The sequence below is a fragment of the Cydia splendana genome, chromosome 2, assembly GCF_910591565.1.
Source record: "Cydia splendana chromosome 2, ilCydSple1.2, whole genome shotgun sequence".
Taxonomy (NCBI): Eukaryota; Metazoa; Arthropoda; class Insecta; order Lepidoptera; family Tortricidae; genus Cydia; species Cydia splendana.
The window spans coordinates 21,755,676-21,774,922 of NC_085961.1; the positions used below are offsets into that span (position 1 = coordinate 21,755,676).

General features: G+C 38.6%; 1 protein-coding gene across 2 annotated transcripts; it reads left to right on the top strand.

The window, feature by feature from the left end:
- Positions 1-586: 586 nt before the first annotated feature.
- On the top strand, positions 587-18,555 carry LOC134805717 (SUN domain-containing protein 2). 2 transcript variants are annotated; one of them, XM_063778965.1, is made up of 11 exons: positions 587-1,027; positions 1,754-1,846; positions 9,192-9,304; positions 11,286-11,373; positions 11,687-11,763; positions 12,653-12,781; positions 13,147-13,245; positions 13,921-14,038; positions 15,481-15,539; positions 15,659-15,835; positions 16,005-18,555. In XM_063778965.1, the coding sequence occupies exons 1-11, from the start codon at positions 927-929 to the stop codon at positions 17,219-17,221; spliced, it is 2,271 nt and encodes a 756-aa protein (XP_063635035.1). In that variant the 5' UTR covers positions 587-926; the 3' UTR covers positions 17,222-18,555. The 2 variants fall into 2 exon arrangements, with proteins under 2 accessions (XP_063635035.1, XP_063635040.1); XM_063778970.1 differs by lacking the exon at positions 1,754-1,846.
- The last annotated feature ends 692 nt before the right edge of the window (positions 18,556-19,247 follow it).

Sequence of the window (19,247 nt, forward strand, 5' to 3'; positions counted from 1 at the left end):
ATTTATAATTTTTTCCCTTCTCGGAATTCTCTGTTATTAAATTTTACAGTTGAAAATATCCTAAATCGCGTAAATAATTTTAATAAATACTCAGGAGCAAAGCAACGGAAAATCAACGGTTTTTAAAAGTTGTAATACGGTGCTACCAGGCCGATTAATTATTACGTCGTCAAAATTATTTAAAAATACTTTTTCTAACCCTTCAATATAATTATTAAACGTTTCAGGTGGGACCTTTAGCCCGCCATAAAAAGATGAATTTTTATTATAGGCTTTTTTCCTTTGTTTTTTGACTTTTACACCCATTTACTGCACAATAATTACGTGGTTTCGGCATTTCGAAGCGTAAGCGCGGGAAACGTGCGGTGCGAGCGCTCAGGCGGGCGATCGGCGGCCCTCTGTCGGTTGTATCGTCGACGATACGCCGAGCGGTAGGCATATAGCGCGTGGCCTTGAGCGTGTGAAGGAGGCCTGCCACTGATTAAATGCTCTAATAAATTAGTAATTTAAAAATCTATAATTCTCATAGATTGTCACTCAACATGTAACGAATCTGTGGTCACTGGTCAATATTTATGACATATGACATTTACTTACTTTACATTTACACCCGTGAAGACGTGTTTATGCATTAATTTTTGTTTTCAAAGATCTTTTAAATGCAACATTTTATAAATGTTTTTCATTGATATTGTGCGGTGGGAGTTATGGGCTAGGGTATTTCATAAACAGTGACGTTTTCTCATCGCTTGGTTAAAGTTTATGTGGTCGCTAACTCTAGTGTCCTACATTCCTATGCATTTTACGCAAATGGAAGAAAGTTATGCATACGGAGTGTGTCTTTTTAAGGGAGTGACTTAACAGACGCCGGGAATGGATGGCATCTCGTCTCGTAGTCGTGTTTGATAGATTGAGAAACTCTGGTTATGTATACTTTAATTGAGATAGCGCTTAGTGTGGGAGTGCTCGTCAGTCTCGTTACTGCACTCTCCGCATGTGTTTGTGGCTGCAAGAATTCCAATCAGAAGTAAGTTCACTGTTATACATTGATCCTATTCATCAAGGAAAGATGACCTTTGAAGATAGACCTTTCATACATTTCTTATAAGAAGTTCAATGATGTTATGGTAAACAATAAACATTCTTTCACTTTTAATGTTCTTGTAGTGACAACAACCTTGGACTGATATTGGAGCATTCATGGCACTCACCATTTTATTATCATGCTGATTTTAATTTACATGTCAGACAGAAACAAGTCACAATGTCACAACAGGACAGGACAAGAGTAAATACTCTTGTTTCTGTAATGAGTTGTTCAAATATATTGTAGGATTTGTGTCAGGAAATATTATAGATGTATGTATAAGCATATTAGTTTTATAATATTGTTCTATATTTAACCTCAACATATACACCCAAAATCCATTTGAATGTATATACATTTTGGCACATAGTAAAATTTCAAATATAGTGTGTAAAGAGATATATAACTGAAGAAACCAAGTTCAATTCAAGACCAAAATTAAAGGCCTGGTGTCTAAGGGTGATATTCCACCTGGCCAATGGTGAGATCGTAGAAGCTGCATTTATTTCTATATTCTCCCACACTTGCAAAATAGTAAATTTTTTGTTTTTGTAATTATGTGTTAGTAATTAAGTAAATTTAAGATATATTTTCTCTAATGGATCAGTCAAGTTAGCTTCCTAAAGGAAGTTGCCTTAAAAATGAGCAAAATATTGTTTTTAACAGAAGTGAGTTGGTTGGTACAGCCGGTGTAGTCAAAATCCGTTTTGACGAGGAGGCCCCTTCGCCGGCACCCACGACGCCCGCGTCTATTAAGCGGTTGGTCCCTTTTCAACACACACAACTGAACTAATTGACGTGCTAATGCCTTCAGTACACTGGTGCTGCGAATTGCGAAAACAAGCCGATAAAGCTTGTGCGAAATGGTCTCCGCTGACTGAATTTCAGCGTGATTTTGCAATTCGCAGTGTCACTACACTAGCGGCCTAAATAAAAGAAATAATTGTTTAGTATCTAAAACAGTTTAGTAGATGGAGCTAAAATGACTCCATACATTTTGTGGTGCTGTGGATCTCGAATTCCAACTCCCAACATTTTCAAGCACATAGTGTACTGAAAAATATATGGCGGTGTAGCAACTCCATCTATAGCACTGTCATATTTATGATTTCCCAGGGCGAAAACCATATTGGCTCATAGCCTTCTTTTGTCCTAGAGTAAATATAAAGTAAAACTTTATCGAGGCACGATTATTTCTTACTTATCACGTTAGCACGTCTTTTAGTTGTTTGTGTTTTTCCAGCATGCCCTCGAAACTAGAGAAAGGGCTACTAATCTACTAAAACCATAGGTTCCATCATTTTGCTGTAACATGTTTGACTGGATAGGTACATGTTCTCACTTAAAATTCTGAAATAAATTTTAACTTGAGCTCTTTTGTCATTGAAATTAAAATGTTGAAATATTGTTGAGGGAGTGTTGATATGCTCGTATTTCGGTGTTAGCATATTTTTGATAGTGATACTTACATTTTTATAGCTCTCGTTGTGACAGTGAAAGGATAGAGAAGTCAAGGCAATTTAGCAATTAGTTTTGTTTTTTCAGAACCATCTGTTGATGATATTATACTTTAAGATTAAAAGAAAAAAATAATGTAAAGTTTGTAACTCGTCTTTAAGGAGTTTGTCACTCGCGAATCTGCTGTGATACTGGTCCAGTCGCTGTCGGTCTAATAAACTGATCTTCGGAAAACTCGAATATTTTGTAGCAAAACTCTAAGTATGTTCTCTCATACATACTCGTCTTTTGAAATGCGTAACATTTTTGATTTACTTATCTATTTATAACTAGTTAGGCGGTTACTTATCACATGAATCACATCACATTGATGCGGATTCTGGATACGGCGCCTGTCTGATAACCACCTTCTCAAAATGCACCTAGTCAATATGATGGGTGCTGAGAAAGGGGCGGCTACAGGGCCTGGGGCCTAGGGCGGCAAAGACTGCAAATCCGCCACTGAATTGATGACACTCCATAGTTTCTTTCCATAGTTTATAGCATATTCGCAAGGTTAGGTACTTATTAAAATACCAACTCTATAATTATAGTACATATATTTATATCAATAGGTATTATTAATTATCTAAACGTGATGCTATAATAATGGATTACTTACGATGATCCATATATAAATATCCACTTATCACTATTAATCAATATATCTTAGATAAAATGAGGAAATGCATTTTTTTTTAGTTTGGGAAATTAATGTACCTATCCAGTTGAACATTGTTCAGTCGAATAAAATGATGGTCAAAATGTAACAATTAAGTAAACGCTTATAACACATAATACTAAAACCTAGTATCTAGTATTTAACGTTTATTTAATACCTATACCTGCGAGCAAATAAGATATCGGCCTGTAACTATGCTAACAAATCACAGAATGTAATGCGATAAATTAAGTATGACCTAGATTGTCTGATAAAAACCCTACAATTATAGATATAGATTTCCCATTAATTTGGAATCGAATTACGTCCTAGCTTTAATCGCTTGGCGCTTTTTCGTTGCAATGTTGTCAGCACGTTGGTTACTGATAGAAAAAACACATTAGGTAGGTAGGTACTTACTTCCATAGGTCTACCGTTTAACTGAGGCGACTGGTAAGAAGTTATGACGGTCAGTTACAAACTGGTTGAAGGCTTGGCTGCAGGAAGCTGATCTGTATTATGTTAATTAAAAAAAATGTACTTAATTGATAAACTAGCTTTAGTCACACAAATCAGCTACATTCTACTATATAGAAAATCACTGTGCAACTTCTCTACCAACAGCCTTAGTAGATAAGTGGTCCTATACGTAGTAGTCACCAGCAACAGTACCAACACGTTAACAGCTACCAGTGGCAACAACGCGATGGAAAATGTGGAAATACACATTCCCAGTAATGAACGACCAATTACCTCATAACAAACTACTTATATTTTAATTCGTTTTGAACACATCTTTCTTAATGTAAATGGGTCAATCTTCATTTGAAACGTTGTCTTTTCTTAACAGTGCCCGTATTATAATGTTAAAAAAGCAATTCATGTACTACTTAAACTTTGATTACAATATTAATTAATATTTACCATGACCTATCTATGTAGTTTTTTTCGGTAAACAAGAAGAAATACCCTGACGCTCCTCTCTGCTACGTGTCTTTCCATTCTAAATATTGTTAACACAGAATGACAAGAAGTGGGACGTGCATTCGTTGTTGGTACTAAGTATCTATAGATACATTAGTACTTTGAGCTGCACGAGCTAATATTGTAACCATTTTTAAGTATGATTTACCTCTTTCCTGTTAAGTACATTTTTTGCATGATTCAATAACGCCTGATAACAATGTAACTCGCATACTTACATAATTAATATAACAGTTGAATGTGCATGAATATTGGTCAATAAAAAATAGTTTTATGTGCTTTATGATGTAATGTAAGGAATAAGATACAGTCACCTGCAATAATATGTTACACAACGATGGCCGCAAAAATATCTGACATGATTTTATTTGTAGAGCTTTAAGTTATATTTTTGCGGCCTAATAACTTCGAAGAGTAACATATTATTGCAGGTTGCAGGCAGGCACGACTGTACGAGGTTTTAAAACTGTTGGACATTTTCAGGACAATTACCGTGCTCAAACGTGGTTCGAAAGGGAGCAGAAATAACATTATCTAAATAACCGATCTGTGTACAGTCTAGACGTGCGCGCCGCCGCGGCGCGCCGCCGCCATAAGGAGTCAGCGCGCCGCCGCCGCCGCCGGTAGTTTAAAATTCGCGCCGAGACAAAACCCGCAAGAGGATTCCGTTTTTTTTAATTCATTGCTTGATTTATTTTAACCCTTAAATCGATAACGTCCACTATACTGGACATCCCAAGAAAAAAATTCTGCACCAAATATTAAAGCATAGCGTTACTTTCCCCTGGTAGCGTACTTACACTACCAGGAAACTACGACTACTACTACTACTTGAATGATATGTTATTTTTAAGTAAGTAAGAAAATATTGGGAAGCAGTGTGAACATAATCTTTTTGTCAAAGTCCTACAGCAGACTACCTACGCAGAACTTGCAAGCAAGCATCCGACAGACTGATATTTTCCCCTTATTTTTTTTTATATGACAGTATTAAGCAGCGTTAAAACGTGTAATAGGTTACTAACTGGTCTGTTTTTTACGTGGCAATATGATTTACATAAAAATGTTTTGTGTTTATGGGTAAAAACAAGTGGGTCATTCCATAATAAACGCTACCAAGGGTTCAAAAATGAAAATTAGTTTAAGAAGTCAACACTAACCTATTTCCATAGAAAACATACCAAACCATCATGTCAGAAAAAAAAACCGAGAAAAAAACAATTTTTACATGTTTTTCATGTACTTGATCGCAACGTTTAAATGATAGGCGTAAAACTAATTTTATACAGCGATATTGGCAAGACTAATTAAAAAGAAAGTAACTGTAAACTGTTACAAATTTCCCGCAGTTATTTCAGGTAAAATATCGTAATTTTATAATTTGTCTTTAAAAATATTAAAAAGCATGGATTAATCGGTTTTTAGAAGAGTATTCTAGACTGTGGTCTCAAAGTAACACCCGAAACGAAAAAGAGATAAAAGTATGTGTAACTTTTCCCGTAATTAACTATAAGCCAAACATGTTTTGCCAAAGAAAGGCTATGATGTGAACCTATGCAAATGTGTAATAGTTGTTGTTTTAGCGTCTGCTTTAGTCGTATGTTTTAAAGTTTGAAGTTGTGTAACACCCGAAACGTGTTGTACGTCCGCCTGTCAGTCCCCGGCTTTTCTCCGTGATGGTTAGTGCTAGAAAGCTGCAATTTGGCATGGATACATAAATCAATCATGGCGACAAAGTAGTAACACAAAAACTACAAAAACAATTTTTTTTAGGTTTGCTCCTGTACAAAATATTTTTAATTTTTTTGCGACTTTAATCCTGTGATGTGGGGTGTCGTTGGATAGATCTTTCAAAATGAATAGGTGTCACCATCAACCATTTTTTGATTAAGTGAATATTTTCGGTAATATTCGCATCGAAAGAAAAATAATTATGATATCTTCGAGAAACAGTTTTTATTGTTAAGATTAATGTATTTTATAATAATTCAGCATTTATTACTTATGTTTTTAATCGAATTTATTAAAAAGACAATTATTTCAATAAAATGAGCCATAATTTCGTATAAATCTGTCTTAATTTCGTACTCGTAACACCCGAAACGAACCATGAGTAACACCCGAAACAGGTAATTTATTTTATTAAAATTAATTGAAAAGTGATACTAAGTGTTACTTCAGTGTTTCAGTAGACTATACTAACTATTATTACTTGACATAAATAAAACTGGAGGTTACTTGACAAAATTCGCTAAATTATGCATTTTGGTACTGATGGTCAGAAGGTATAGGCCAATTCCCGTAACGCCCGAAACAGCTACTTTTTAGTGATTCTCTCGTTATTGCTCTTATACTTTAATTATGTGTGTACAGGAAAAGAAAATATTAACAAAGTAGTAGATGAATCAATAGTTATAACCTCCTAGTTCCTGTTACAATATCGAATAAAACCTTATTTTAAGAGTTCAAGTGTAACACCCGAAACGGTGGAATGACCCAAGTGTAAAAAGTGTAATGTCCAGTATTTTTCCCGTTGTCGAATACACGGCACTTTTGCTAAGTCCAATATGTTGGACGTTGCCAAGTATGCGAAGAGTAAAATTATTAAATTTTCTGGTAGTTTTTGTGGTAAATAAATTAAATAGAGGGATGTTAGGTGTTTCAAAACGCTCTAAAAAGTCATTACATGCGGTAATACAACGTAATGAACCAAATAGATTAAAAAAAAATATTTTTATGGATTTTTTTTCCTGTGGATGTGGTGTGTGTGTGGATTTGTTTTCATCAAGAGACAGACCCGATTTCATTTGAGAAATTTATTACGAAAAAATTGATAAAAGTGCATGCATTATTGTAAAAACCATTGCTCATATGTTACTGCTTCCTAGGATACCCCGCTAAGTTAGATTTATTGTGAAATAAATGACGTTAATGACTGGTAAAATTTTACCACCTACGAGCTATAAAGTTATTGCAAAAATATAACAATAATAGGTTATACTTACTGAAATTCATTACATAAGTTGACATTATCAGTAAGTGTATTTCTAATTAAAAAATGCAATTATTCTATATTTATTAAAAAAAACATGAATTGGACTAAAATACCCTTATGCACATAGGTACAGTAGGTACTCTATTATACTCGGCGTGTCCAAAATACTGGACGTCTTTTCATTACGCGGCGTATCTTTTTATTTACACCGATCATAGCAACGTCCAACATACTTGACATATGTTTTTTTTTCAACATTATAATTAGATTTTTTTTCATGATTTTTCTACAATAAACCAAAAAAACGATGTACATAACACAGTTTTTTTTAGATCGTCTTTTCCCTTGTTGATTTAGAGTTAATCTTGGTTTTTCATCATACGTATATTGAAAAGTTAAAAATCCCACGCCGCCGGCGTTACGCCGCCGCCGTGGATTTTTTTGTGGCGCGCCGCCGCCCGATTTTTTTCTACCGGCGCGCACGTCTAGTACAGTCAGCTGCAACGTCACCATTATAAATTCTAACTATAGCTGACTGTACTGAATGACCCAAATGGGCGCTTCTCTTTCCGTGTTTCTGCAACCTAACCGACCGTACAAACGAAACAGAAGTGAAATAATGTACCTACCGTTAAATGAGGCAAATAAAGTGCCATAGGGAAAACGTAGCAGGAAATGTTAGCGCAATTTAACATTTTTTAAGTTTTTAAATTCGTTCTCAGGGATAACACTTTCCGCAAGTAACGTTTTAACAAAAAAGTTGTAAATTTTTAATACCTAATTAACGTATTGTGACCGCTTGTAGTAGAATTCGACTTAAAATTACCTACCCCATTTGACGATAGGCACCTCTAGTCTAGTAATTGGGAGCATTGACATTTTTTATAATTATAATAAATACCTATACCTAAGTGATGGTTGTGCATTTGATATTACTTATTGTGTAAAAGCAAGCGATTACGGAACTCACCCGATGTTGGCTTTGAGAATTTGTATTTTTTGTACTTTTCTACTTTTTAGTATATCTAATCATATTTTAGATTAGTTGCAAATCTAAATATGTAGTTCTGTTTTTTTTTTTAATTAACGTTTATTTAAGTCGCCATCAGATAGATCTGATTGTCGGAGCGGCCAAGGTGCTTATATCGGAACACGCTTCTGTTATCAAGGCGTTAGAGTGCGTGCTCAGATATTTTTGAGCACTTTGGCCGCTCCGATAGCGACTGTATACCTTGGATTCACGTCTTAGTTTGCGATTGACGATAGTTTTTATACATTTATTTCTTTACTTTATCAGAATTATCATAGCATCTATTACAAAGATTCATGATACTATCGAAATTTTATTTCGTTACCCAAACGGGTTATGGTAGAAAATAAAATGTGAGAAAAACCGTCTGTCAATCGCACAGCCTGTAGTTCCTTTAGTTAACTTTAGGTCAGGGTTCAGGGGTCGTCAAACACATTTTTTTAAGGTGGCATTACTTCCAATACTCCAAAATTGGTAACATTTGGTTAGACCCAAGAATTTTATGCTTTTGAATCTCATGTATGTAACCAAACTACGTAAAGCTTTTATTTATTCTATGGCTAGCACTTCTCTTTAAAAGTTTTAACTTTACTAATCATTGCTTTCACTAAAAAAATTGTAGGCGCTGTATGTTGGACTTTCACTTTTTTTTTTCAATTGGCCGCCTTTAGTGACATAAAGTTTAGCCAAGCTACAATTTTGTTTTTCCCATAGTCTAATAAAACATGGTCTTCCATTCCCAGAGTGACACGGGGCTACGTCACAACAACATGGCCGCTATATATAGCGCTATCGCATATTATCATATAGCGCTGTCGCATGATGACGTAAGCGCGTGTCAGTTAGGTGACCTAGAAAAGACGGGAATGGAGTACCAGGCGGAGTATATTATTATACCATGGTTTTTCCTTTACGCTGACGTGTTGTGTGTGGGCAGGGCGTCGACGCAGAACAGCCAGCGCAGCCTGCCCGAGATCCCGCAGCCCGTCGGCCGCCACGACAGTGGAGACACCGCCTCCGAGATATACGCCACCGTCAACTTGGATGCTGGTACTACCGCCTTTTTCTTCACAATATTTTCTTGATATTTTATGATTAATGCGTGTCGGGTCAGGCATAACGGAGGGTTCCGTACGTACATACGTACAATATAAAAAAGCTTACAGTATTTATTAAATCATATTTTCTTGATTTTGTTAAATTTTTTGTACGCGCGCAGTTGAAAAGTTAGTGGGCGCTGTTATAGAAACCTCAGAGTTGCTTTGTTATTAAGGACTTATCTAATGATGTGCCATTTATTCAAATGTTAAAGAAGGTTTACCTTTATTTTGCCGGCAATTTTTCTGCAGATTTTCGTCTCACAGAAAATTTTTCAAGTAATTTCAAATCGCAAAATAATCTTTACATAGAATATTTACTTCAAATAATTTTAATTCGGATTAGGTAGGTTTCACCAAAAATTTAAAACATTAGTTTTGTTTCAAGAACAATTTGTTCATGTTATTTCATTTGACAGAATCATCGATCTGTAGAAAAGTCACTTCTCTTATAAATACCGTTCACCAAAAATTAATATACAGAATAGTCATTTAGTCGAATTTTATTTATTGAGTCGTTAATTTAGCGCAATCTGCTTCTCTGGAAGGAATTCGTTTTTAGGGGTTGCCGTTCTAACCTAACCCATTTGTCTAGCAACAGTTCGTTTTCTTGGGGGTCGCAGTTCTAACCTAACCTAACCCACTTTTCTGGCAACAGTTCGTTTTCTTGGGGGTCGCAGTTTTAACCTAACCTAACCCACTTTTCTGGCAACAGTTCGTTTTCTTGGGGGTCACAGTTCTAACCTAACCTAACCCACTTTTTTGGCAACAGTTCGTTTTCTTGGGGGTCGCAGTTCTAACCTAACCTAACCCACTTTTCCAGCAACGGTTCGTTTTCTTAGGGGTTACAGCTCTAAAGTAACCTAAACTCCTTTTTTAGCAATTTCAATGAATACTACGAGTATGTGAAAGGTAATTTAGTAAAATAATAATTGTTGAAATTAATATTGTGTGAACTGTAGTGTCGCACAAATAATATTCAATGAATAATAATTCTACAGTCAGTCTTTTATTTTATTTACAAATCTTTGAATAAATATTCTGAATTTTAATCAAGTTACAAAATATGTTTCTTTGAAATGAATAATCGAAGAAACAGAATTAGTTGTAACAAAAATGTGCGATTCGATTATTCTATGAATAATTTTCTGTATAACAAAATTCTGCAAAAAAAATTGGCGGTAAATTATGGGTACACGGTACACCGTTAAACTTAAAACTAATTGCAACTGGTAGTACGAGATCCAGGCTTCATTATAAAAATATCACCGAAGGCTTTTGTAACTTCTTTGTTTTCTGAGCTGCTTGCTGCTGGTTTGATATCATTTGATATTTACCAGTCGCTTTTCGGTGAAGACAATATCGTGAGGAAACCGAACTAATCCCAATTAGGCCTAGTTTCCCCTTTGGGTTGGAAGGTCAGATGGCAGTCGCTTTCGTAAAAACTAGTGCCTACGTCAATTCATGGGATTAGTTGTCAAGCGGACCCCAGGCCCCCATGAGCCGTGGCAAAACGCCGGGATAGCGCGAGGAAGAAGAAGTTTGTTTTCTGAGCCCACAATGAAAATCGCATAAAATTATGACACGAAACATTTCTCGTGAAAAATTCTGAATAACTCAAGTCACGACAAACAACTTTCAAATTGCCAGAAATCCTGAAATACAAATAAAATGATTAAGAGTTATTATTTTCATAATTTGTATGGCTCTTTGTTAAACTTAAATGATCTCTAAGTGGCCCATCCTAACATAATTCCGTGTTACCTATATATAGCGCTTAGTTGTTATTAATTTGACGCACATTAAAGCGCCGCCACCATATTATCGATTAGTTCCACAGCTGATAGCTATGTATGTTGTAGACAACTATTATCCCAGGCTAATCTGCTTAATTGTTTCGATAAAGAGATAATGTGTCGATTATTTACTTCCAGGAAACAAGGCCGCCGCAGAACCGTCAACAAGCAGAGAACATCCGTACGAGCATGCATACGCTAAGCTACAGAATGACAATCATAATATGTGAGTGATATCTATGCGCTTGCTTGATTAGGTAACGAAGCACATGCTTTCATTCATTCAGTCACTCGCTGAATGGTATCGCATCAGCTTGCACGTCAAATATGTGTTGTTATTTATTTTTAAACTTTCGCTGTTCTAGTTTGCCGTAGGTTTTTGACGGGAGCATTTTTGTCTTTTATCCTGACATGAGATCTCAAAATTTTTATAAATTATTTTTCTGTTGGCGAAGTCGGGGGTATTTATAGAAGTAATTAATACGTGAAATAAAAGTGTAAATTAATTACTTGCCTAATTGTTTTTGTTGACATTGCAGTACTGTGGAAATAACACCTGACAACCGGGAGGATGAGCTAGCAATAGACGAGAGAGATGCGAACCAGTCTGGACCAGGTACCGGTTTGAATTATGTATATCTAATTGTATTTTATTACTCATTCTAGCATGTATGGAATGCTGTAAATGCGTTCGGTATTCCAATTACAATCAACAATATAAACATGGATAGGATGTCGTTTAACCATGTCTACACTTACTAATAGTCTGGGCAATCATATAAACATACCTATATATACCTGACGAGCTGCTAGCATGAGTTGCGTCTCGCACGCGACTTCATTAAGTATGGACTCGCTCGAGAACGCAATTCATGCTAGGCGGTCTGAGCTGATCCCTATAGTTCGTTTTATAGCATTAGAAATAAGGTAAACAATCTTGATGTGTCTTTTAATTGAAAACACACATTTTAAAAATAAGTTACGGCAAATATGTAACAATTATGAATCTAATACGATCATTTATATTCTTCTGCTTTCATAAGTAATAGTTACTGATTTTTAAAAAGCGTTTTTCAATTAAAAGATTTGTCAAGATCGCTTACCTTCTTTCAAGTTCTTTCTAATGCTAAAAAAACGAACTATAGTATAGGTGAGATAAGGAGTTATTATTGCATGCGATTTTTCGACGAAAATGTTGGTGTTACTTGCACATCAGTTATATTTAAAACAAAGAAATATATTTAATAAGTTCAGATGTTTATGCAGTTTTAACCCTTTCTTACAATTAAAGTCCTAATTTTTCCTTTTTAGCTCAGCAGCTCGAACAAACATACTTTGTTAAGTTTTATTTTGTTTAGGATTTATTGTAAACACTTTCGCTTGTTCGGAACTCAAATTTAGCAGTGACAGGAAAAAACATCCATGCTCTCTTGCAGAAATAAGAAATAACTACTCCCGATCACTGATGATGGTATAGTAAAACTTGCATTAATTTACGTTTGCAGATTCGGTAGTGATATCGGCGCGCGTGGCGATCAGCGGCGCGCTGCCGTCCAGCCACGAGCTGCCGTACATCACGCCGCCGTCGCCGCGCCACACCCAGCACTTCAGCGGCGACTCCACCGACTCGGCCAGTGAGTTGTCGTAGCACTCGTGCTGTACGCCGGCGTACGTTAGTAGTCATATCGGCGCCCGTGGCAATCAGCACTCATGCGAGTAAGGGTTATGTAAAGACGGGGGAAGTCTGTCTTTGTCGCTGTATTGTATTATGCCACAATTAGTGGCTAATTCTTGCGGGGAACATCGACACAACGAAAACAAATACATAGTATGCGCAGTATTTAATTTGCTATGCAGTATAGTGTTCGAAGACGCTGCATATGTTAATATTGTGTTTTTTATACGCATCTTCGCCTAGTACCCATAATACAAGCATTTCTCTGTTTTGAGTTCGGTTCGGTTCGGTAAGGTTGCCGCCTAATATATTTGTCCTCCGCAGAGGGCTACACGAGCATCTCGGTGCGCGAGCCGCTCAGCAACATCCGCGCGCAGCACGCCGCCGCCGCGCCGCACTACGCCACCGTGTCCGACGACTCGGGTAAACAACTGCTATTTTATTAAGGCCTACTTGGACCATCCCATTAACCCGGGGTTAACCGGTTAAACCTGGAGTTACCATGGTTACCGGTACAACTTTGACACTGGGTTAACGGTTTAACCGTTTAACGCCGGGTTAGTGATTGGTGCAACTGGCGCAAACGTTGGCAATTTGGCATATTTAACTATTTTGTAAAGTCGATTCTTTTAATCGTTAAAAATAATCCCATGTTATGTGAACAGTTGAAAGTAAACGTGGACAACAGTAGAGTTTCTATTAATCTCCAATCGCAATGCTGTCACAATTAGGATCTATACTTCTTTCTAGAAGAGAGAAATGAGTAATCTAGATTTGTGCAAAAGAAAATTTAATTTAACTAAAAAAAACTAAATGGCCAAGTGGGTCGTAGGTTTGGTTTTGCGTGAGTTTTTATTTCAACTGAATTTTTAACGTACCGCACGCGTAACAAGTTTCATCCGACCTACCTCTAAGGCCCACTTGCACCATATCACTAACCCGGGGTTAACCGGTTAAATCTGGAGTTACGATGGTTATCAGTATAATTTGATACTGGGTTAACGGTTTAACCGGTTAACCCAGGGCTAGTGAGCACCATCTCAAGCACCACAAGTGGCACTAATCTGAATACGGTGTCAGAGTGTGGTTTGTGTGCAGACGAGATGTACGCGGCCATCGAGGAGGCGGCGGCGGGGTCGGGCTCGGACACGTACGCGCAGATCCCCGAGCCGCGCCGCCGCTCCGCCCGCGGCCTGCCCGACGACCACCACGCCAGGTACTCACCTACTACCACAGACAAGACATCCTCCAGACTGAGCATAGTAGCTCTACCCCCTCTGCCACAATATACGGTAGTTTTACTCCATTTTCGAGTCGAAAGTGTCTTTGTGTGACGTCCGTGTCTTTGAACGGACCAATCACGGCACGGGACCTCGCTCACCTCGTCCCCCGCACCCCAGTATTTTTGGCAGCATTGGTTTCATGAAATAATTGCTCTAAACTCCGTCTAGAGGATGCCTAGTCTACGCCTACTACGCTCACTCATTTTCTATTCACATCAAACTGCTTACAACAATCATAGGAAATTACACCCTCGAAAAAGTAACTTCAATATAAAGTCGGCACTGTGAGAGCAAAGTATGTGGCTTGGCCGTTTCGTATGGGCGGAAGGTAAAAGATGTATTAACTGTTCATTACTTTTCTGTTATAAAATAGTTCTTGTAGTAACGAAACGGCCAAGACAGATATTTTGATTAATGTGTAGAGTTTGTGACCTTAGGGCGTGTAGAGTTAGAAGCTTGGCTCTCCCAAAGAGAATTTAGACCACTCGAGGATAGACCAAAGGTGTGGTGCCATCTTTTTGAGCGATGGTGCCATACCTTTGGCCTACTCTCGAGTAGATGGCGATACTTTTTGATATTTAACAAATTTAACACACCAGTAAAAAAATAAGGATCAAAGTCAAATGGCGTTCTAAAAATTTTAATCATTTGTGTCGAAAGATGGCAGTAAATATGTACTTACTACATAATTTACTTTGACAATATTCCTCTAATTCTCTTTGGCTCTACATTAGATCTGATAAATTTTTTAACAGTGCGAGCCATATATGGTCCTGTCTTGGCAACATTTTACATGAAAATGTTTTTGGTGGGATTTCACTTTTTTTGTCAGTTGCCTATTACTTATGCGTAGTTACATTCCCTAATTTTAAGGGTGGGGAGCGATTTATTTAAAATCTAGAAATGTATTTTATTACATATTTATAACAAGGAGACCCTATGTCAATTTTCAGACCTCTATCATCAAAATTTGCGGAAGTCTCATCGCCTAGTTTAAGGGGATGGGGGGTAAAAGTTTTAGATTTTTTTTTGTTTGTGTATACTAATTAGTAAAAGTGCTTAGATACGAAATTTTAGTTTTCTAGAACTTCAGGAAGTACCGTAAGAATTTTGATGATCATCAGTGAGTGAGTCAGTGACGAAATCAGGGTTTTTTTTATATCGATAAAATCTAAAGTATAAGAGCTATGCAATTATGTACATATAATATAATACATTCATCATCAAGAATAGTATTGAAATATTAAAATTTAATTCGGTATTTCATTTATTATATTTTCAAACACTTGACATTAAAATTTATTTTATCTACATATATGTAGATAAAATAATTTTTCATCATTTTTATTTATATTTACCTTACGTTTTTGTTTAGAAGAAGTGCGCCGCCTGAGATAGGCGCATCCTCGTCTAACGGGACTCATTCGAGACAAGGTATGCTCGTGGCTTTTAATTAACCAAGTATGTGTATCATTTGTTGGATAGATTCATCTTTCAAAATTGTGATTTACAAAAGTAATAAATAGAATACTCAAAGTGTAATACTTTTTCAGCTTCATCGTCGTCGTGCTCGAACTCGACGGGCGCGCTGGGCTCGCCCAAGCCGGAGAAGCGCCAGGCCAACTCCCCGCTGCCGCCTCCGCCGCCCGCCTCCGCCAGCGCCTCCGCCACCGCCTCCGCCTCCGCCACCGCCCATCCCCAAGCCAAGCACCAGCGCATCTCTAGCACCGGTCAGTCAATTTATACGAAATTATTCCGATCGATAACTTATAAAACCCTATTTTACCTGACCAAAAACGGATTTCACAGATCGAACCTGAAGTACCGAAGTTATTTTGCGTCGTCGAAGCAAAGAATGTTTATTACGGCTTCATAGTAATTTTCTCTCTCTCTCTCCAGGTGATCTCTTCAACAACGACAAACTCCGCCGGAGCCTCAACGAGAAGCACCAGCGAAACAACAGCTGCGTCAGCTCGTCCGACTTCTACGGCTGCAACTACCCCGTCGACAAGCACCGCTTCAGCTCCGGCGACCTCATCCGGCCGCTGGTCGCCAAGGAAATCGACATCGACCGGCCCGACCCGCCCGACCCCCGCGGCAGCCCCGCGCGCAACCTCGACGACATGTACGCCAAGGTCGTGAAGAAGGCCAAGGGGAAGCTCCACGACGAGCCCCGCCACGACCACGACCACGCCGAGCCGCGCGCACCGCACTACCGCGCCGACGACCCCGGCTACGAGACCATCGACAGGAGCAAGGCCAACCACGGCTACGAGACCATCGCGCACAAGGAGCGCAAGGTGTCCCAGAACCAGGACCCGGGTTACGAGACGGTAAAAGACGTTAACAAATCCGCGCCGAATTCCAACTTCGCCAATAACAACATGCTCGGCAAGTTGAACCACGTCTCCGACGGCGGTCCCGACAGCCTGATCGGCAGCGACGCCGGGTACGAGCATATCTCCAAGATGGACAACGGCGCCTCGGACTCCGAGCCCAACTACGAGGTGCTCCGCAACCAGCCGCCGACGCCGCCCTATGCCACCATCGCGCCCACCTACTCCACCGTCAACAAGCGGCCGGGCAAATACGCCGACTGGCCCAACAACAACGGCGACCTCGTCGAGTCCACCTACGAGTCCATGCCGCACGACCCGCTCTACAAGGGCAGCGGCAGCGAGTCCGACCCCAACTACGAGTCCGTCCGCCCGAAGGACCCCAACTACGACGACGTGCGGACGAGGGACCCCGACTACGAATCGCTGAGACTCAAAGACCCGAAATATGAATCCGTGCGGTCGAAAGCCTCCAAAAGCGATTCGATGAGGTCCAAGAAGGATCCGAACTACGAAAGCGTTAAGTATTTCGAGTTGTCTAAAAAGGAACCGCCGTACGAGGAGGTAAATAACTCGGCGGGGGGCGCTCACGTGGAGCGCTCTGACTCGGGCGCCGGCTACGAGCGCATCGCGCCGCGCGACCAGCACCACCAGCAACAGCAGCAGCAGCACCACCAGCAGCAGCAGCACCACCACCACCAGCAGCAGCAGCAGCAGCACCACCAGCAGCAGCCCGCCGGCCACGGCGCCGACCACGTCAGCGATTACTTTCAAGTCTAAACAAGCAACCAACGACGGAGGTGGCGCCGCCTGTGGCCTCCACCTAGACGGCTGCCCGTCGTGCGAGATTTTAATATGAAATTTTCATAACACCGAACGATTAGGAGTTTGAGATTGTGCTTTTTTTATTTTATTTTGTCATATTTTATACAAATTAAATTGTCTACAATTTGTAATACCTCAAAGATGGAAGATTTAATAGAGAATTATCTTCGCTAGGTATCTGTGATAAATGTATATTATTATGATTATTTTACTTTTGAAAAATGACGCGGTAGAATATATTACGAGTAACGTGGTGAGTTATGTTCGTTCGTAATCTCCATAAAGTAGTGTGTTCATAAAATAAGAGTTACGATTACGAGATCTGTATACCGGTGTAGGTATACTGCATGTACAAACATAGATTGTATATGACGACAATGTAATTTATGATATATCTGATTATTTACTTAAGATTAAACGTACTTGGAGTGTCGGAGATACTTAGTGTCTTGAGTGTTAAGATAGTTTGCATAGTGTTGGTGACACGAGGGGACATGAGGAGGGACTGAGTGGAAGGGACAATATTCGCCTAACACTGCCTTGTGTCTTCGATCAAATACATCCTACTCGAAGTTACGTCTGCAAAGCAATCTTAACAAACAGTATTATATAGTTCCAATTGATTGTGGCTTTCGAGTAGAGATGTTATTTAATATCACTTAAATGTATATGTGAGTGGCACAGTAAATGCATCATTCTGCGCGAGGTAACCTTACGTACAAATTGATATTTGCGAGTCCCTATGTAGCATGGTTCGTTTGCTCTGCCGACCTCTATTTAGCGGTGACTATTATTATATTTTCTAATAATTTATGTTTCATGTTGTTATGTTGAATTTGTTATTAAAATATTATTTAAGAGTATTAAGTACATAATTATTTGGTGTCATAACTTTTACAGTTGTTAGTAAGAGTTGATTTTTGTGATTAGTACCTGAGCATATTGTTTTACTTTCATCATAATGGACGGACACCTCTACATTCACGCATTAAATTATATACTTAAAAAGCTTGTGCCCTTGATTTGTACTCATTTATCGTAAGCTTGATTCCAAACAGCACAATGCCATTGATATTATTCTACCTTTTTGTAACTTTTATAGCTTTTTTAATATGTATAAGTTATGTGATAAACGAACACCATTTTTATACCTATTAAATTTCCAGTTATAGTACAGTATTAATAAAAAATTGTACAATATTCCACAAAACAAATCATTCCAGGTGTAATAATAGATCCAATGACTATAAATAATATTTAATGGAATTAAAAATATGCCATAAACGGTTTTTCTTTTTTCTATTTATTTAATTATTTTGTACCTTGCATTTATTTCTAAGTCAGTTGCAGTGAATGTGGCAGCAGTGAAAATATTTCATGCGACCAGATTCTGAGGCGACATTGAACCATTAATTTTAAGGAGAGACTGCTACAGAAGGCTCAGGTTATTCTCAGAAAAAATGTGCACTCTACCACCGCACCGCTCGCCGTCTGCGGTCATACTCGCACCTTGGACCACCTCGCGCGGTTTCAGATGAAACTTCTTCCGCGAACGCTCCGGCTGTTGAATGAATTCTCTGCTTAGATTCCCTCGACAGAAACATGGGGCTCTTCAAAACTAAGTGTACAGGTTTCTAAAAGACCGCCAACGCTCATGTGACACCTCTTTGGCAGGCCTCCTTCACACGCTCAAGGCCACGCGCTATATGCCTACCGCTCGGCGTATCGTCGACGATACAACCGACAGAGGGCCGCCGATCGCCCGCCTGAGCGCTCGCACCGCACGTTTCCCGCGCTTACGCTTCGAAATGCCGAAACCACGTAATTATTGTGCAGTAAATGGGTGTAAAAGTCAAAAAACAAAGGAAAAAAGCCTATAATAAAAATTCATCTTTTTATGGCGGGCTAAAGGTCCCACCTGAAACGTTTAATAATTATATTGAAGGGTTAGAAAAAGTATTTTTAAATAATTTTGACGACG